The sequence below is a fragment of the Lemur catta genome, chromosome 9 (genome assembly GCF_020740605.2).
Source record: "Lemur catta isolate mLemCat1 chromosome 9, mLemCat1.pri, whole genome shotgun sequence".
Classification (NCBI taxonomy): domain Eukaryota; kingdom Metazoa; phylum Chordata; class Mammalia; order Primates; family Lemuridae; genus Lemur; species Lemur catta.
The window spans coordinates 94,176,386-94,197,678 of NC_059136.1; the positions used below are offsets into that span (position 1 = coordinate 94,176,386).

General features: G+C 45.3%; 1 protein-coding gene across 3 annotated transcripts in view; it reads right to left on the minus strand.

The window, feature by feature from the left end:
* Nucleotides 1-1,246: 1,246 nt before the first annotated feature.
* Nucleotides 1,247-21,293, minus strand: part of LYN (LYN proto-oncogene, Src family tyrosine kinase) — a 114,078-nt gene continuing 94,031 nt past the window's right edge. For all 3 annotated transcript variants that reach the window (XM_045560815.1, XM_045560816.1, XM_045560814.1), the window contains exons 11-13: nucleotides 12,345-12,498; nucleotides 9,470-9,601; nucleotides 1,247-2,723 (exon numbers count right to left, since the gene is read on the minus strand). In XM_045560815.1, coding sequence (XP_045416771.1) covers nucleotides 2,521-2,723; nucleotides 9,470-9,601; nucleotides 12,345-12,498 — 489 coding nt within the window. In that variant the 3' untranslated portion in view covers nucleotides 1,247-2,520. The remainder of the gene's footprint in view (nucleotides 2,724-9,469; nucleotides 9,602-12,344; nucleotides 12,499-21,293) is intronic.

Genomic DNA, 21,293 nt, shown 5'->3' on the forward strand with positions numbered 1-21,293 from the left:
TGTAACCAGAAGAGCTGGGCAGCAACCGCAGCACCAGCGTTTCCCTGCATTCGGCTGAACACCCAGAGGCTGGGTTTTCAGTGTGGAGAGCCTTCTGGCAGCTCCCGTCCCGGAGGCAGTTTGTGAGAGCGAGGGAAGAACAGAGAAGCAGGCCCCACAGGCGGGCTGGGAAACGAGTTTATAATTATGACTGTTTCAGTGCCCTTGGTCTGTCCACTGTGTAGGCAGAGAGCCAAAGTCTCTCCTTTTATTAACTCTTTGTGCACTCTTGGCACAGGGCTGCTGGCTTCTGTGGCAGGGTATTGTCCCCAGAAGGGGCCTTGGGCAGCCTGCTTTTCCGGTGGCTCATTAGAAGGACTCTGCAATGGGATTCCACAGAACCCAGGAACGCGAGCGTGGAGGGGTGACAGAAGCCCCAGACAGAAGCCCCTTCTACTCAGATGATACAAACGCTGCTCGGCCCCTTGTTATGCCTGTCAGTCACGGGGAGCTGGGATCCCAGGGCCAAGGACAGAGCCTGTGCTCACAGGCCGTGGAGTGAACATGTGGCTTCAGCACGTGCTGACGAAGGAGCCCCATGCAGGGGAGGAGCACCTGCTCCTCCGAGCGGGGATGTCAAATGCAGAACAGCAAAAGGAAGCAGAAGGGGAAGAAGCAAGACAAGGTGAAGATACTTTTAGTACTTTTCTAGACACTTCCTTTTGCCTTAGGGATTCTTCACACGTCCACCCCAGGTGACATGTTGGGTAATATGCGTGGTTCTGAAATAAAACGTGAACATGGGGACGTGTGTAGAAAACTTACCATTGTGAATCAAGGGACCAGCTGTGCAGACATTATATTCCATCTTTGTGATTATGGCATTTGTGAATCAAGAATTTTGGAATATTTTAGAGAGAACATTTGAAAACATCACCTAGGAAAAGTAGTAAAAATACAGAGAAAATTGGAATATTTTATCTCTTCCTCTAATCACCTGAAGCCTAAACAAAACATACCAAATGAAATTTTCATAGTGCTGCTAAACCTTCTGGAAAACAAATCCTGCTTGGCCCCCACAAAGGGACATTCAGGAGTCCAGGCCATCAACGCCTCAGTTCTCCAATCTGAAATGCTCAAAGCATGGAGGCAGCACTTGCACAAGTTTAAACCCTGTAGCTCTGTGGAACCACCTCTCATTCCCCCCAGCAGTTGGTACTCATTTCTACATTGGAAACAGTTAAGAATATAAACACAGCTAAAAAGGTTGAGATGTTATTGGACCAGGTGTATTAAAATAAAATCAAAAAATAGAAATATTAGGTATATACACGACAGCATAAGTGAAACATGATGTGATATAGCAGTTTCCATTCAAAGCTTACAGTAGAAAAATTTAGTAAACAAAACCTCTTGAATTTCCTGCCATTGTGGCTCATTAGAGCCTCTGTAGTCATTTATTTTCCTCCATATCCTTGAGTATAAATAGTCTCACACACCTTACACAATTTAGAAAAGATTGCTGAATCACAAAAATAGCCCCAAATATGGCATTTTATCTTTCTAGAGTACAACTAAAATTAATATTTGATCCTGAAAATAATGTTCAAATCTTTTGAAGCAACAAAGGAAATCCTTATGTTTTAAAAGGCTCTATAAGGTTCTGCAGAGATTAGAATCTTACTGTTCTTCCAAACTACATTGTCAAAAAAGTCTGTCTATAGGAAATCGTGGAAATGAAACAGCTGGACTGTTAAAAATATTACTTCTTAAGGTAGCGCAGTTTCTGAGGCTCCCCTCCCGGGAGCTCTGGGCGAGCCCACGCAGTGAGCGGTCCACGTTGCACACAACGGCAGCTGGGCGTGCTCACGGCGACCGGCTGGAGAAGAGAGATGCAAGTGCGCTGCTGCACGTCGAGTGGATCTGAGCGGTGTTCGTGGAAGGAAAATGTTTAACAGTCTCAGATTTTGGTGGGGAGGGGTTGGGGTGGGGGAAAAAATAAACCACTGAACTCTGGGAAATACATTTTTAAGCTGCTGACTTCACCTGCAAAATCTGATAGGTTGGATTAGTAATTTTTTTTTAACGAGTAAGCCAAAGCATAGAGAAAATATAAAGAGATGTCATGCTATGGTTATTTTAGTTTTATAAATGGGTTTAGTTCTGCTTCTATTGGGGATTCATTGCAACGGTCTCTTAATCTTTGAGTCACACGTGCAGTTGTAAATGTAGGGCCAGTTGGGTGCATTTTTGGAGAGGATAGGTGTTTTCTTCTCAGGAGGCTGTATGCAGATGCTGGTCAAGCAAAGCGAGATTACAGCTGAGGACCAGTCCAAGCTGCAACTCGCCGGGGCATCAGTCTAAGAGAACAGAAGTCTTTCCCATTTACAGGTGTTCTTCCTGAGTAATTCAGCCTCTACTTTCAGGACAGGCACGGCAGATGATCCCTGCACAGGAGATAATCAGTGCAACCAGTGATCGTTACTTTTCCTCGCTGAGTGAGGCAGCCACCCGGGCCTAGGGCACAGGTCTCCCTGTGCTCTAAGGTTGCTGCTGGTACTGTCCTTCCGTGGCAGTGTAGAAGTCATCCAGGACGCTCTGTAAGTAATCAAATGTAGGCCTCTCTTCCGCCTTTTCTTTCCAGCACATTTTCATAATGTCATAGAGCTCATCTGGGCAGTTCTCCACACGGGGCATCCTGTAGCCCTGGGACAGGGCGGTCATCACGTCGGCATTAGTTCTCCCTGGGGCAAAACACAAAACAAACCCAAGCCATTTAGAGACCGGATAGAGGATAGAAAGCTCAGTGGTCTTTTTGCTACTCAGACCCTGCAACCATGATTGAAGCAGCTTTACTGTGGCTGTCATGAGCTGAACTGTGTCCTCCCAACATGCACAGGTTGAAGTCCTAACCCTCATCATCTCAGAAAGTGACTGTAATGCAAGATAAGGCCTTTAAAAGATAATTACATTCAAACAAGGTCATTAGGGTGGGCCCTACTCCACTATGACTCATGTCCTTATAAGAAAAGAAGATGAGGACACAGACAAGCACAGAGGGAAGAACACGTGAAGACACAGTGAGAAGGCACTATCTGCAAGCCATGGTAAAGGCCTTGGAAGAAACCAAACCTGCTGGCACCTTGACCTTGGACTTCCATCCTCCAGAGCAATGAGAAAATAAATTTCTGACGTTTAAACCACCCAGTCTGGGGTATTTGTTATGGCAGCCCCAGCAAACTAATACAGAGGCTAAGGAAATTTCTGTAAGCAACTCAATAAATAAGTTTTAGTATGGAGGAGATCAAGACAGCATTCAGTCTGCCAGAGCAAAAGCAGGCAAATGTGGTTAAGTAGAAGCCAAAGCAAGTTCTCTTTAATCACAAAAGGACATTGGACTGAGCTGACCTTTTAAATTAACCACTCAAATCCAATTCTAACACTCAATCTCAATGAATTTCGTAGGATAGAATTTTTACATCTTCTACTTGTAGTATATTTATTAAAAAATCATTTTCACACACGTTATCTCATACTGATACATTTTTTCAAATTGGCTTTTCATTGTATTAACATAATTACTTAAAGTCAGCATCCTTGAATCAGCCAGACCAATTGATTATATGCTTGCCAAATAGTTAAAAGCTCAGGGATTAATTTGGAAAATAATGATGGTTTAGCTAATCTGAAGGACCCCTGTCTGTGGTTTGTATCTTGTCAGAGTCTGTGTCTTCTAAGAGCAAGATGTTAATTCACAGGAAGTGGAGCTAGTTCACATATTCGTTAAATCAGTGGCTGGCCAGAGTCCAAGCTCACAGTGACTCTGGGATTTGCATATTCTCAACCTCCAGTGAGGGCACTAAGTGCTTTTTATTCCTATTGTATCTGCAAGAGGACTGGGACTAGAGAATGGCTTTGATGTGGTCAGATGTCTCAGGGTAGTTCAGAAGATGAACTGTCATTCTTTGATCCTGAAAATGGCTTTAAGGGGAAAAGATCATTTTAGTAATAACTTTTCCTCCGATATTAAAATGGGATAGAGAAATGTGCTCATGTCGCAGCACCTATCCACCACATCCATGTGTTTTGCATGTTTTGTGGATACCCTATCCTGTCGGAATGTGAGCTTCTCTAGAGAAGACTATTCTGTGCAGAGTATTTTCATACAGTCTCTGGCAAATGAGAGGCACTCCACTCATCACAACCAACCTCCTTTCCATAGTTATTTCCTGTCCCCAGCTATAGCCTTTACTATCAGCAGTCACTGGGAAGATTCTAATTGATAGGTAGTAGCTTTAGGGGAAATGGTTTCCACTAGATTTGAAACAGAATCTTCTTTTGTATGTTTTCTCTAATCTGTGTTTTTCAAATTTTGGGTCACCACTCACTTGGGATCAACAAATTTATTTTTTTAGGACACTATCAGTATTTTTAAAAATTAATTATATCAGAATAAAATAGAAAAGATAAAAAACATTGCACATAGTAAAGGTCAGTGTGGTTTTGTGAAACTTTTGTTTCATGTATGGAGTGGGTTCCTGTGTGCTTCTCACAAGGGCTTATGATCAGAGAACTTTGGGACCCTCTGCCTTTAACTAACCTTTCTTGTCTAAGGACACAGTGAGCCTTCCTGAATTTAAACCCCTGCAAGAAGGCATGATCATTTCTGTCTTGGAAGAGCCCTTGTTTTTGAAATAGATCCAAGCAAACTTCTTAATCTTTCAGATCTCTTGAGAGTTGTTTACATGGTGAATTAATTCTTCTCAAGTCTACTTCTGAAACACCATCTTCAAGTATTTATGTAATTGGAATTTTCTAACTGGGAGACTTCACTTGATTGTCATCGCTCAAAGCCAAAGGCAGATTTGTATTCTCTTCTTTATTTGGGGTTTTAGTCTCCATAAAATTATGTGGCTTCAGCATTGCTCTGGCTCTTGTAAATAGCCAAGCTCACTTGGATAAATTTCAGAAGAAATATCTGTGTTTACTTCTGCGTGGGCGTTGGGCAAAGTTCTGGGTTCTGGTAGGAGGACTAACATCCAGGATGATATAAATAGCAACTGGACCTGCAAACTTTGTTAGGAATATCTGTTTCACTTCCTCCTGGAGAACCCTCAGTTGCATAAAAAGTCAGAATGTGTCCACAGAAGATAAACCTTTCTAAGGTCACCCAAGCTCCACTGCAGCTTTTTTCTTCCTTGTTCTTGTATGTTCTCCGAACACTGAAGAACTCTCTCAACAATGCTGATAAAGACCAGGCATGCTCCATCCTGCCTGGGGAATTTGGCTTGCTGAGAGGAGGTGGAAGAAGGGAAGCTAAAGTCTATCTTTTTATGTACAAGTAAACCAACAAGCAAAATGAGCTAAATGACAAGTTTTATGGAAGAAAGAAAGAGAGGGCAGAGAGGCCTTGACCAGACCTTAAGATTACACTTGATAGTTGGTGGCTGGCTTGTTGCTAGGTTGAAGAAAGCAAACAGCCATTGGCTGGTGATCTCCTTATTAGGCAAGCGATTTCATATTCCATCCTGCCTCCTTGTAGCAAGCCCTTGAGTGCTCAGTACGAGTCGTGAACTAGCACTAAGCTCTGAGAGATGCAGTGATTAAGACAGAGCATTGTCCTCAAGGGGCACACAGCTCAGTGGGGACGACGTACTCACAGAGGGAGCGGGAGGGGGCAGGAAGTGGCATCTGGAGTGGGCAGGAATCAGCAAAGACTAAAAGTTGGTCAAGGAACACAGGAAGGAGAAAAACGTGGGAGAACAGAGATGAGGAACGGAACAGGGGTTTGGGGCAGGGAGGGGAGCGTAGCTGTTCCACAAGCCATGAGTGTGTCCAGTGACACAGGGGTGCTCTGTGTTGTGTGTGTGTGGGAGGGAGGAGGAACCAGCTACTCTGGGACCACCGCCTCCCGCCCAATCGTACTCCTTCCAAAAGGGCAGATTATTTTTATTGTTGGAGCATTGCTTGTGACCAAAATGAGCATTTGCAGTAGCACAGATGTCTTGATTCTGATTCACACCTGGCATAAAGATGCCAGATATATCTGGTAAGGAACAGCCAGAAAAGACATGATGCTTCAGAAAATTTTGTCATTTTTAAACCTCCTTTCTCTTTATAGGAGCAAAGCAAAACAAAACTCCCTTTTTTCCTTTAAAAAATTCACAGAGAAATATAATCACAGGTTTGGTTTTAAGATAATGAAGTAAAGATCTTTTACCTCCACTCCTTTTTAATTTTTGCTTTAACAAAAAAGAGAACAAGAAATAGAAACTTAAATCCCATCTCTGACGAAACTAAGAGACCCCTGGCAGCCAGAGGCAGAAGTGGTCTGAACCACTTCCGAGACAGAAGTGTAACCACGGTGCCTGCAGAGGGATGGCAGGCGGGGTGGCTCTCGGGGGGCCAGTGGCCCCAGACAGGGTGGCACCCAGGGCCTGCCCGGCAGTGCCAAGGCTAATGCTGGAGAAACTGAACCGGAGACGCTCCGTGCTCGGGGACACCAGGCCCAGCGGAGAAGGGGCACGTGTGGGATGGAAGACCAGGAGTGAGGAGAAAGACCAAAGACAAGGAAGTGAGACGCTGCTGATACAGGCCACACACACCACGGGCGGCCTTGGGGACGTTACGCTGAGTGAAATAAGCCAGACACAAAAGGACAAAACTAGAAACTGATCACAGTGGTCGCTGTGGGGCAGGAATTGTACGGCCAAGGACAGAGAGGGCCACCTTTCACCTTACACCTCTTTATATTGCTTAAATTTAAAACCATGTGACCATATTCTTACTTAAGAATAAGTAAAATGGAAAAAAAACTTTATTCAAGAGATAAAAGTATAATATTGAGAACTATGAGCAGCAAATACTAAAACAAATAACCAAAATTCCTGCAAGGAGATTTCTTTGAGGAGCCTCAGTGGGTGTGGGACCCAGGTGGCAATTCTTCATTAGAAGCTTTTTAGTACTACATGACTTTCTAATGTGCACATGTTACTTGGATAAGAATAAAATATTTAATAAAAATGTCATTGTAAAAAATTACAAACTCCAGAAATATATCAAGAATAAAATTAATATAACCTATTATAGAACCTAAAATTAATATAACCTATCATCTCTTTACTCAAGGATAATAACATTTGCATATTATACCTCTTAGCAGGTTTTCCCTCTAAAAATATGTTTTCACTTTATATAGAGCTTTCTTATTTCTTTTGGATTTTCCCTCCTTTATTTTATTTTCGTTTTATTTTGCAGAGGTAGGCATATGGCTTCTACAGTACTTTAAAAAAATAGGAAAACCTATGCAGCATTTTACTGGGTAAAGTATTCTCAGATAATTCAGTTATCGACGGCATCTCTTCCATGAGCAGGTGCATAATGTGGTGGAAAATGGCATCCCTTGGCAACATTCACCATTTCTACGCTCTCTGTGAATCAAGTCCTCTGATGTTCAGGTAAACAGGATTGCTTGATTCTGTTCATAATCCCTAATGCTAGAGGCTCTCGTAACATACAGCTCTTCTAACTAGAAAATCCATCAATCCAGAATGCCCAGAGGTCAATTCTAACAAGGGACAAGCCAATTGGGGGACAGACCAGTCAATGGTTTCTGGTTGATTCTACTATATATACACATACATGTGTGTATGTGTGTGTGTGTATACACACACACGTATGTGTATGTGTGAGTCTCGCCATTCTTCTACTGGTTCATTTATATATTTTTTTATGATTTTTCACCCCAAATACCAAGTATTTCCGAATTGTGGGTGCTGAGCACAGTGGGTGAGGGTGAGCTCCTGGGTGGCACATGGATCTGGGGCTCAGAGCGGCTTTGCCACCAGTGAGGGGCCCAGTCACCTTCTCTGAGCCTCAGGGGTGGCGGCTGCACATCACAAGGAGCATGCCACAGTATGACGCGCTCTTTATGAGGTTATAAGTTTATTTTATCAGGTGTCAGATTACATATATAATCTGAATATATCAGCTTTCTCTCTGACAGATCATAGAAACAGATGTAGGCACATACACAGAGATATAGACGTATAACGTGAGACGTCTGGGCTGATCGGAAATATCTTTCCTATTTTGCAGCAGTGTTAATTCAGTAACTTCGGCATCTAGAGCTGGGGTCAGCTGGAATATGAAACACGAGCACGAGAGGGATTTCCTGGGACAGCTCCACCATGCAGGCCCCCCGGGGAAGGTTGTCAGCTCCCCGCTGGTCCCTGCCCCGGCTTCTCAGCACCTCATCCCCGCACAGGAGGGGGAGTGACCAGAGCCTTCCCGGGATTCCATCCCAGCAGAGTAGGACAGATGCTCTCACATGGCCACCCAGGCTCTCCCCGAGCCGCTCTGCCCCAACTCGATGGCCTCCTGCTTTCCGGTCCATAGCGGGGCAACTACTAGAGATTAAACGGCTTAGGGGAGTCATTCATTCATTCATTCATTCCTCAAATTCTCATAGAGGCACAAACCATGCTGGCCTCCTGCTCCCGTTAGCCAGGCCCATGCACTGGCTGCTCCCCTGTAGGGACAGTTGTCCCCCAGGGGACCCCGAGGCTCCCTCCCTCCCATCTGAGTCCCTGCTGTTGCTGGGAACACTGGATAAAACCCGCAGTTCCCCCACCCTTCTGTGAGCACGCGCCAATCCCTAAACCACGCACGTGGGCCGGACGCCCATTGATAACCATCGGCCTCTCCCTGCTAGAATGCTCGCTCTGGAGGGCAGGACGGAGACCGCCGCATCCGTAGTGCCCCCACAGTGCCTGGCACACTCGGATATTTTTCTGAATAAAGGAATGATTTAAACATTAAAAATTTAATTTTAAATTTACTTTATCCATAAATTTTGTTAAAAGTCAAACGTTAACGAGAATGTGAAGAAGGCTTTGGAGGAAATCCCTCGTCTTAACCACGCCCGCACAGACCCTAGCAAAAGGGAGGGATGGGCAGAATCTGGCTTCTTGGGCTTCTGGTGTCAGCAATCTGGAAACACCGAACCACACCCTCACTGACACCAGCATGTTAGAGAGTGGAAGGAACTGTCGCTGGTCAATACAGGTGATCATTACCCGAAGAGGTAGAGACTCCAGAGCACTTTTTACAAAAGCTGTTTCAGAACTAAAAAGTATTGGAATCCTCGTCTCTGTGTCTGTTTCCTGCCCCTGAGGTGCACTGCCGTGGAGGAGCACCAGGGTCGGCTCCATCCCAGCCCAGCGCCCACGGTGCCAGGCACCTTCTAGGCAGTAAGTGAGTGGTGAAATTAACTAGTGGAGAAAAAGAATATGCACTCAGTAAAATAAGAGGGCAGGGAAGTGCCTAAGCATATTTTAGAACAATTTCCACTAAATACAGTGAGAATAAAATTCTGGCACAAAATGCTTATTCTTTGCTTCTGGTTAGAGGGTTTTTGGTAATGCCTTTGTCCAATTTGACGTTTTTCTCATATATCCCACTTGAACGTAAACAGGTAAGTAAACGATACCTGGGTAGGGAATTTTCCCATAGGTGACGATTTCATACAGGAGAATTCCAAAGGACCACACATCAGACTTGATAGTGAAACATCCAAAGTTGATGGCTTCTGGAGCTGTCCACTTAATAGGGAACTTAGCACCTACGGAAGAAGACACGGGTTCTCACTTGGGAATCTAAGCTTACACATAAAGTCAGGGACGCATGACCCTCGCCTTCCTCTTCTGATTTTTGGTTGAAAATATTTACTTTGAGTAGGTAACATATATACATAGTACAAAATGGACATGGTGCAAAATACCTTACTATAAATTTTACTTCTCTCCTGTTTCCCTTTTGCATATTCCTCTCTAGAAGGAAGTTTCTTGTGCACACTCCTGGGTATATTATAACTAGACAACTTTAACGTAAAAAAATGACACAGACTATAAAGGAATTTATTCTTAGTATGTGCATTTGTCCCTCAACACCAGCCTCTAAAGCATGTCTAAAATGTTCAAATTTTCTCTAATGAACCCATACTATGTTTATAGGAAATGTAAACATTTTTTAATCAGTATACTTTTGTGGATAAGTATCTTTAAGCCTGTCCCATTCTTTCATCTGATAGGACAAAACATATCCCACTTTCAGGATGAGGTGGAATGACACTTTGCCCAGAATGAGCTAGTGATGAACCTGCATTTCTCCTGAAGAGCTAGTGAGACCAAGTGCCCGGGAACATGCAGGGGCCCCTTGAGGAAAGCAGAGACTCAGGCCCCCAGGAAAGGCTAGAGGCTTCCACCAATCACATTTTTACACACATATTTGCCTTTATTGTGTCTTTGCTTGAGAATTTTTTGTGGTGCCCAACCAAGATTGCAAATGCAGATGAGAACAGTGAGGACTGTAGACAGCCTCTTGCGGTGGCCATTGTGTGCCTGGCAATGTGACCACACGTTCCTGTATCAACCCCCCACCCACCCGGAGCAGTGCACAGGGCAGTCAGGCAGCCGTGGTCGGGAGCCTGGCCACGCTGGCACCACACACCGGGTTTGAATCCTGGCTCTGCCGCTTCCTGCTTGGGGTGATCCTGGCACGTCTCTCACTGTCTTTGTGCTGTTTTGGTGCTTCCATGTGTAAAACGGGGAAACAATCGAACCTCCCCAGCTTGCTGTGAGGATTAAGCGGGTTGATCCGTGAGCTTGGCACAGTGTAAATACCAATGAAGCCTGGCAGTGAAGGTCCCAATGAATGGCACTTACTGATGAAGGTAAGTGTCATTACTGTCGTCCTGAGACAAGCCAGGACGTGGTGTGCTGTCTGAATTAAGCCATGCTCTCTGCATGCATTATTTTTGTGAGACTCCAGGCTGGTCAAATTTAACAAAACCAGGGGGATCAATTCTAACTCATGTACTTTGAGGCTAGATCTCCTGAGTTTGAATCTCAGCTCTACTGCTTATTGCAGGACAAAAAGCTACAGAACCTCTCAGTTTTTTTCATCTGTAAGGTGGGAATAATAATGATAACATTGATGCCTATCATGTAGGGTTATTATAAAGATAAATGAGATACTGTATGCAAACCCCATTTATATACACTGTAAATGCTCAATACATTTCAACTAAATTTTTTTTAGCTTCTTTTCCTCAAACTATTCTCCTTTGCCTGCCTTTTTGCTGAGGATAATTGTCAAAGTCAAGGATGAGGGAACACGGGCTTGAGGCAGGAGGAGAACCATCCTAGACATGACAGAAGCCAGAGACGCTCAGATCAAAACGACGCTTGCAATCTGCCTACCACCTCTGTACATCTTCCTGAAATAACAAACATATTGCTAAAAGAAAAATAATCCTTGTTAAACCATGCTTAGGAATGTCAAGAGAGTGCTTGGTTCTTTTGGAGGAGAGCGAGCATTGCAAAAATATTTGCTCAACTCTCATCGGAATCCTCAGGTCGTCAGCACCGCGGTGATCCTACCGCAGGAAAGGCCACCAGAGCCTTGACTGTGCTTGGCCTCCAGACAGTGTGCCGCGGACTCGGGGACCTATGCCTCTCTGTGCATTTTTGGTTCACATAAATAATATGGAATGTGGGAAAATAAAGGAGTGTATTTTTGTTATACTTAGTTCTGTATGTGTGATAATGCCCATTTTTTTTTTTGCTTTTTTTTTTTTTTTTTTTTTGAGACAGAGTCTTGCTCTGTTGCCCAGGCTAGAGTGAGTGCCGTGGCGTCAGCCTAGCTCACAGCAACCTCAAACTCCTGGGCTCAAGTGATCCTTCTGACTCAGCCTCCCGAGTAGCTGGGACTACAGGCATGTGCCACCATGCATAGCTAATTTTTTTTTCTATATATATTTTTAGCCGTCCAGATCATTTCTTTCTATTTTTAGTAGAGACCGGGTCTCGCTCTTGCTCAAGCTGGTCTCAAACTCTTGACCTGGAGTGATCCTTCCGCCTCGGCCTCCCAGAGTGCTAGGACTGCAGGCGTGAGCCACCACGCCCGGCCATGCCCATGTTTTAATTTGTAATTAAAAGGCCAGAATAAAGACCACAGAATTAATGTTACAAATATTTTCTGTGTAGTTAAGGGAAGTGTACTTTGCTCTCTGAGTGAAAACTTTAACAATATAAACAAAGAATCTTGATCTTGCAAAATCTATTTTTGTTTTGCTTTGCTTAATTGAAATACGAATGATAGCATTTGTAAACCTCATAGAAGTATCCTGTGGAGTTAATCAAGAGAGTACATTTTAGAAACAATTATGGGACATCTTGAATATTGTACCAAATAAGTTTTTTTAAAAAATGATGACTACTGTAATTGTTTTGTTAAAAACAGACAAAAAAACAAAATAAAATGAAACAATAAGAAGATACCTAACGACTGTTATTAGAACATACCTTCCCTTGCTGTGTACTCGTTATCTTCAATCACTCTGGCAAGGCCAAAGTCTGCAATTTTGCACATGAGTGACTCAGAGACCAGGACGTTAGCTGCTCGCAGGTCCCTGTGGATGTAGTTCTTCCGCTCAATGTATGCCATTCCCTCTGCAATCTGAAACAGAAACAGGCTCTCCATTCATATTTGGGGTACAGGATCGTACAGGGCTACCAAGGAAAACCAAAACACTTACGAGTCCCTGAGATCTTTTCATGTATGTTATTCTGATCATTCAGGTTTTAAAGACAGTGGGTAATAACAATCACCATTTGAGCCCTTTCTGAAATAACTAACCCCCAAATCTCCAATAGTCGTAATCCTTTTTTTTTAAAAAAAAATAGCAACATGTCTCAATATTTTCTAATGTGTGAAGAATCTATTTTAAGACCCCACTATATTCTCACATGTAGATAGACAGATGTCATTATTCCAGTTTTTCGAAAAAGAAAGCCGTGGACTGAGTGTCTGTGTCTTCCCAAAATTCAGATGTTGAGATCCCAGCCCCCAGGGTGATGTATTAGCAGGTGGGGTCTTTGGGGGGGTGTTACACCCCCAGGGTGCAGCCCTCATGAACGTGCCCCGTGCCCTTATAAAAGAGACCCCAGAGAGCTGCCTTCCACCACGTGAGGATGCAGTGGATGACAGTGGGCTAGGAACAAGGAAACAGGCCCTCACAAGACCCCAAATTTGCTGTCGCCTTGATCTTGGACTTCCTAGCCCCCAGAACCGTGAGAAATAAACGTCTGTTGTTTAAGCCGCTCAGTCTAGGGCATTTTGTTACAGGAGCCCAAACCAACTAAGACAACAGAGCTGCAGAAAGTGACATGCTACTACAAATAAATTATCGGGGTGTCAAGAACAGGTTGTGTCCATCCTCTGTGTCAGGTTAATCAACAGCCCACGGAACCGGTTCTCCAAGTTCTCTCACACAGTCCCTTCAGGATGATCTGAAAGACTCACTCTGACAACAAAGCATGACAGCAGGAAAGAATCAAAGATTTAAACAAAACAGTAACATAGGAGAGGTAAAACTACCATTCATTGCTTAATAGAAAATGTGGCATCAGTCCAAAATTAGGTTTGTCTTTGTTTTGTTTTTGTTTTTTTTTTTAAGAGACAGGGTCTTGCTCTGTCACCTAGGCTGGAATGCAGTAGTCCAAACACAACTCACCACAGCCTCCAACTCTTGGGCTCAGGCGATCCTCCCGCCTCAGTCTCTCAACTAGCTGGGTCTACAGGCAAGCGCTACCACGCCTGGCTAATTTTTTCTATTTTTAGTAGAGATGGGATCTGGGGGATCTTGTTCTTGCTCAGGCTGGTCTTGGACTCCTGACCTCAAGTAATCCTCCCACCTTGGCCTCCCTAGTAGCTGGGACTATAGGTGTGAGCCAGCATGCCTGGCTAATTTTTAAATTTTTTTGTAAAGACAGGGTCTTGCTATGTTGACCAGGCTGGAAAAATCAGGTTTTTAAGGAAGACATTACCAAATTATGAAGTTAAAGGGAAGAAAGGAAGAAAGGGAGGAAAGAAAAAGAAAGAGAGAGAGAGAAAGAAAAGAAAGAGAGAAAGACAGATGGAAGGAAGAAAGGAAATTTAAAAAAGGAAAGAACAAAGAAGGAAAGAGAAGGAAGGAAGGGAGGGACAGAGGGAAAAAAGGGGAGAGGGAAGAGAGGGATGGGGAGAGAAGGCAGGAAGAAAACAAGAAGGAGGGAAAGAAGGAAAGAAGGAAAATAAGAAAACCAAGTAGCTGTATCTGGTAAACAGAGAGAAAACTCTTACTAGGACTCTTTCACCCAGGAATAAATGTATTCTGCCAGCTTCCACCTTGGATTCCAGGTGGCTCAGCTTGGAGGAACTGACTTCCCCGGGCATCACAGCAGCATCCGCGATCACCACACAGCTGGACACGGTTCCCGTGGTAGCAAAGGCCTGGCTCCTCGGTGCTGGCCCTTCCGTCCCTCCCCTCTGCAGTCCCTAGCTCACCTTCCGCCCAGCCAGCCCTCCCTGAACACTGCTACTTCCGCAGTGGTTGGTCGCTTTTTACAAAATCCATTTGCAGCTGCTGATCACAGTTTTGTTCTTATTTTTATGCTGTTTAATGTACTCAGTGTTATCACGCCAACAAGAGAATAAACACCTTCAGGGCCGAAGCCACACCTCATACCTTTTCTAATCTCTCTTGTATCTGTTGGAACCTTGTCACCAAACCTCTTCTCAGAACCAAAGCAAGTTCTCTGGAAATCGTGCTGGGGTTTTAATATGATCGGAATATCATTAATATGTTGTTAGCACAGCAAATGAGATTTTAGTGGTTACAAAAATCTTGTGCAAAATAATCATCGTGTCCTACGTCCATCTCCAAGTCTAGTCAGCCCAGTTTTTGACTTCGGAGGGGAAACAAGGGACGCTGCCCTCGCCCCTCAATGCACTGTGGCCACAACCCCCTCTTCCCAACTCCTGGCTTCCAGCCTCCCGCCTCCGCTTGGGAGCCTCCCTGCCCCTTCCCCCACCTACTCAGCCTGCAGGTCTTAGTGAGATGCCTCTTCTCTGAGGAGCCATGCCTGGTGCCCCTCTCCTGCCCGAGTGCGTCCCAGGGCTCCCTGCTCCTCACCCAGTACCTGCCCATGATCACCGGCGAATGTGGACCCGAGGGCAGGTGCAGCAACGCACATTCCTGTGTCCCAGCACTGAGCATGGGGCAAACCAGACTGTGACAGAAGGAAAAGGTCAGGGCAGGACTGGACAGCAGTGACGCTGTGTCCCATGCCTTTCCCCGACTCCCACAAGCCCTCGGCACTCAGGAGATGCACAAACCTGACTTGCCTCTGGGAAATACTCGAAACAGCCCCTGTAGGAAGTCAACACAGGTGGGCAGTGGGCAGAACCCCAGGTGTGACTTTGCCTAGGAAGACTGCAGCCCCGAAACAGATACCTCATTCTAGAATGGGCACTACGGAAACGGATGACGATGCAGTGTGGCTGTTGGGGCGGAGGCTGGGCGCTGGGAGCCATGCTTCTGTTTCCCTTGGTCTGCTGGTAATTCAAGTGCCACAAAACTTACCAGAAAGAGCCAGTAAAACCGGGGAAAGCGGAGAATGAAGATCAGGCTGAGCATGTGTCAGTCCAATCGTAATAAAGTGGAGCTGACGGCTGGGCTTTCAGAGAGAGAGCAACAATGCCTGGTTGAAATGGACCAGAGTTGGTTGCAGGAGCCCAGATGAGACAGAAACAACTGAGCAGTCGCTTCTGACACTGTCCCTGCCCCCTCACCACACTTGACAGTAGAGTTCAGCCTTTTAAAATTCTTAGTTCTTGGATACTCAGCTAACATTCCAATAATCATATACAAACTGGGCCAGGAACCTGGAAAAGCAGAAGTTGGCTGCAAGCCCAACTTACGCCTGAAACTGCAGTTGACAGTAGCAACCAGCAACCTGTGCTAGATTCTCTGCCAAGGCTGCCGACCGGCCGCACAGATGGGTGCCGGACTGGGCCCCACATAGCAGCAAGGACACATTGGCTCTCATTCTTGGTAGTGGATTTTGATGACTGGCTCATTACGAAAGGCATCCTGGGAACTTGTTAGCAAGGCTTTTATCACACTTACCTAAGTTCTGCATGTACACAAATCTGAATGCATTTTTAAAAATGATTCTCTGAAATAATAACAGCCTTGCGACAAGCCTCACTTATTTTGGCTTTCTTTTCCATGCCAGAATGCTTTAAGGAACTCAGATTCCAAATAATAATAATTAGTATTTGCCAAGACAAGATGTGGAACAATAGCATTAGCCATGTTGAATAAATAATGGATATGGGAGGAAAATAAAAGCTCTCAGACGTGACTTGCTTTTGAGGTCATAAATATCACAATTCTCTTCTTATGAAATTAGTTCATTTTCTAGTCTTTCCCTGGTCTATATGACTGTTCTTTTTTTTTGAACTTTAATTTTTTTGGGGGGAGGGGTGCTATATTTACTTTGGCTAAAGCCAATCTGGCTTTATTTTGCAACAGCAGGGAGAAATCAGAGACTACTTTGGCCACTTGAATCCAGGGTCAGCTTTTCCTTCATGGAATACCTTCTTCCTCCCCCAGGGCACCCTGGCCTTCAGCACTGCAGACAGAGCTGTCACATAAACACATCAAACCCAGGCTCAGCTGTCCCTGGGGACTCTCACTTCCTATTGCTCCAGCAGCTTGGAAAGGCTGACTTCTGTGAGAGCTGTCAATACATAAAATTGTCAAGTCCGGTAAGAAAAGAATCTGATTCAGAAGATTCTTTTGTTGTTTTGAGCCCTCAGTTATTTTACTAAGATGATGATGAGAGGTAGGTGGGTAGGTAGAAGGTAGATATTAAGCACCACCATTTCCCCCACCACGCATTGAACACTAACTATAACGCCAGACACTGTTTTATATCCCTTATGCTCAATTCATGTTTCACCCTAACAGCAAATCTAACAGGTAGGTTTCACTTCCATGGTACAGATGCAAATGAAGCTTAGAAAACTAAAGAACCTGCTGAAAGGCACAGAGTGAGGAGAGTGCCTGGATTTCTACCAGGTACGTCTGACCTCAAAGCCCAGGTTCCCAACTCCATGATCCTAATGTCACATCTGCAAGAGAGCTCAGTGTGGAGAGATGATTAGTTGGATAACTAGATGCTTTTGGAATGCAAAATTTTCACCAAGAGAATACTTCTTTACTGAGAAGAGAGAAAAATAATCCTGAGGTTTCCTCCCAGAATTAATTGTTGTTAGGCCAAAATTACTCCTCACAAAGGGAATCGCAGACTCTCCCCGGGCCAAGTTCAGGACAGCCCCCTCAGGAAGTACACGCAAAGCTTTGTTTGGGTAGTCTCTATCCAGAACAGTGTTCCTCAACCTTTTTTAAAAGAATTATCACGGCCATTGTGTGGTGGCTCATGCCTGTAATCCTAGCACTCTGGGAGGCCAAAGCAACAGGATCATTTGAGGTCAGGAGTTCAAGACCAGCCTGAGCAAGAGCGAGATCCTGTCTCTACTAACAATAGAAAAAATTAGCAGGGCATGGTGGTGCGTGCCTGTAGTCCCAGCTACTCGGGAAGCTGAGGCAGGAGGATCGCTTAAGCCCAGGAGTTTGAGGTTGCAGTGAGCTAGGCTGATGCCATAGCACTCTAGCCGGGTGAGAGCGAGACTCTGTCTTAAAAAAAAAAAAAAATTTACTCCCCTAAGCAGACTAATTGAATTACATTTAAAATTTAAATTAAAGTTAATGTATCCTTAACCTCTGAAATTAAATATAAAGAAAAGAAGATTTGTTAGGTAGGTATGAACTTTTGATGGCCACAAACTATTGTAATAATATCTAAGATTTCCTCACCCCTCAAGGATCAATTTTCACTCCCTTGAGACAATCTTGCCCCCACTGGGAATGCAGAGTGCTCTGGTCTGAATGTGTCCCCTCAAATTCGTGTGGAAACTTACTCTCCAGTGCAAGTGTGTAGAGAGGTGGCGCCTTTTGGAGGTGAGGAGGCATTGAGGACTCCTCCCTCATGGATGGGATTAAGGCCCTTATAAAGAGGTTTCAGACAGTGTTCAGCCCTTTTTTTTTTGCCCTTTCACCTTCTTCCATGTGAGGACAAAGCAAGAAGGACCTCACCAGACCCTGAATCTACTGGTGCCTTGATCTTGACTTCCTAGACTCCAGAACTGTGAGAAATAAATTTCTTTTCTTTATAAATTACCCAGTCTGTTGTATTTTGTTATAGAAGCACAAAACAAACTAAGACACATGGTCTAGAAGGTGCTAAATGGAACAAAGATGGTTTAGAACCAACTTTGCCCTATGACTCAAAAGAGGGAAATAAGATGGATGTTGACATCGTCTTGGCCGGGATGTGGTTAACACTGATCAGAAGGAAAACAACCTGGCTAAAATTAAGCAGGGAAATATGCTTTCATCCAAATAGCCACATGTGTTGTTAAAAAGCAATAGCTTTCGTTCCCTTTGGAACTTTTCTGGGGCCAAAAGGAAATTACTTTCCCAGGATCATGCCACAGGTGAGTGCATTGGTTTGGAAGTGAATTTAACTTTCCTTCTGTGCATTTTGCAGTTAAATTTTAACCCTTAAGCCAATACTTCTTTTTTTTTCTTTCTTTTTTTTTTTTTTTGGAGACAGGGTCTTGCTATGTTGCCTGGACTAGAGTGCAATGTTGTCATCATGGCTCACTGCAGCCTTGAACTTCCTGGCTCATGCGATCCTCCCAACTTGGCCTTAAAAAGTGCTGGGATTCCACACATAGCCGCCTTGTGCCTGGCCTTAAGCCAGTGTTTCTTTACTCTGGCTGTGTGTTAAAATCACAGGGGGAACTTGTAAACAATATCACTATCTAGCCTACTCCCCCACCCACACCAATTAAAATTGACCCTGTAGGAGTGGGAACCCCCCCCCCCCCCGCCGTGATCCTGAGGTATAGCCCAGGCTGATACCACTCCAGCCCTTGGGACATTAAGTGTGGCCCTCAACCAGCACATTCAAGTTTGAGAAGCATGGCACTAGATCATACACTTGTAAACACGCTATTTTAGGATTTAAAGTTTTAGATAGATTGGAACAAAATCTTGGTCTGAACACATTGCCTATGAACAACCTCACACACGGACTGTTGTCTTCACAGTGCTTGGGGAGGAAGCCCCGAGGCAGCTGAGCTTAAGACAGCAGCAGTGAGAGATGCAGGCCTAGGAGGTGGAGCAGGCTTCACATGGAGCCCGGGACAGGGAAGGGGGCAGGTGATGAAGGTGCTTCAAACACCTTGGCAGAATCCCTAGTCCATCAACAACTCAGAACACATGCTTTGAGTTTCTGTTTTTCCTGCAACTGGCAGAACGGGACACTGTGGGTGGTGCGGCTCAGAGGCAAGGGACACACAGGGTCAGGACACCAGTGCCTCTCCCTCTGTATCATGGCTCTGCGGCTGGGCAATGACTTAGAGGGTTTGGGAAACCGACTCAGTCTTTTGGTTCTAAATCAAATGAGGAGATTCCCTTCATCTTGGGCCATGCCAGCATCACAACACTAGGTCCAGTGGTGTACCAATGTGAGAAAACCCCAGCTTTCTAAACCACCTGCCGACACTGCTAAAAACGTCCCTTTTCCTCCTGTGCTAATGTCTAACTCTGTCTTAGAGAGTCCGTGTGTGAAGCCACTGGAAATTTGAAATAAAAAACATCCTCATTACCTAAAATGAGAATAACCACATAAGGAGATAATGTTAGTGCACTTTTCATACTCCCGTTTTAAAGCCAACTGATTTAGGCTGAGATGGGTTTGCATTTCTTCTGCTCTTCAGCTCAAACAGCACGGTGGACGTGCATTTTGTAGTTCCTCTTTTTGTACCTTCACTGAAAATATATGATGATGAAATTTTCTTCTTTTGCTGTTTCTGTGTTTTACTTTTATTTTTAAAAGTGGTTTATTGAGTAAGGTGATGAGGGAGCCCACAGCACACTATGACTGAAGCTCCAAGTGTGGAGCAAGGTGACTACCTCTTGAGAATGCCTGTGGCTGGAGCCAGTGACAGAACGTGCCTGTGCTGAGTGCGTTGCTGCCCTGGGAGGAGGAACAGAACTACGGGGTTGGATCACTTGGGCCAGGAGTTCGAGGCTGCAGTGAGCTATGATGATGCCACTGCACTCCAGCCTGGCCAACAAACCGAAAAAACCAAAAAAAAAAAAAAAAAAAAAAAAAAAAACCCAAACAAAACAAACATGACCCTAGTAGGTCAAAGAGTGAACCCTAGGACCCAGTAACCCAGGCAGGTCCTGGTGAAACTTCAGGCATCTAGTACCCAGTGAATAGTCTAAGCACATAGAAGATACTAATACTGATTCTTCCTGAGTTTAAGGGTGGGTTTGCCTCGTTTGGTGCTACATAAATAGTCCTCCAGAGCTGCCTTTCTAAGGTATGGTGAGAAGAAAAGGAGTTAGTCACCAGGTGTCCCCCCATCAGCTGACGGGTTCCCCACCCCCACGTCAGGCGCCGAGGCAGCGAGAGGCACGGTGGGGCCGGAGAGGAGAGAACTGAGGTCACACCCAGCGCCCTGGGCACCAGCGCGCAGGGCCGCGCGGCCTCTCCCAGCGCCGGTGTCAAACAGAAGTGTTAGCCCCGCTGAGGTGCCCTGGCGGCCACAGCAGGAGAGAAAAAGGCCCCGGTTCCTCCAGGTGGAGGCGACCCAGCTGTTGTGGCAGGCGGCGAGCGGGATCAGGGACGGAGGTCACACTGCAGCAGCGCCTGGGAGGCCACCGTGGACAGCCGCTGCATCACCGTGGCCGTGCTGGCCGTGCGTTTCTGGTTTTTGGTACATTCTTACCTCTAGAAATGATTTCACACACCCCCCCTTACACATGCACGTGCTTATGGTGGGCAGGCTGGTAAGGAAACGCAAGATCCAAAGTCCTATGTACTTTGCAAGTAACTGTTTTCCCCAGGGCGCGAGGTCAAAAATATTAAATCAGACCAAAGTTTTAAGAAGCATTTGAGTTGAGCGCACTTATTTAAATTTCCTCTCCACTAACAAAATCTAAGGAGAAGGTCTGCGTTCCCATTGGCCGCGCGAGGAGCGCACGCGTGGGCACCGCAGCGCCGTCCACGCAGCCCGGCCTGGGCCGCCCTGAGGACGGCGCGCGGGTCCCTCTCTCCCGGGGAACTCTGCTCTGCAGCGTCCACGGGCTGCCTGTCACCACACTGCGGGCGGGAAATAGCTAACAGCCAAGGCCCTTGGGAATGTGGAAGATGGACTTCTTCTATGGGGAGTCTGGAGAGAAATCCCAATTATGCTTTACAAACTCAAGCGGAGCTCAGATAATGCCCCTGGCAAGTGGCCTGACTTATTAGTGACGGCCACCCAGGTCCTCCCCCGCTTTTCTC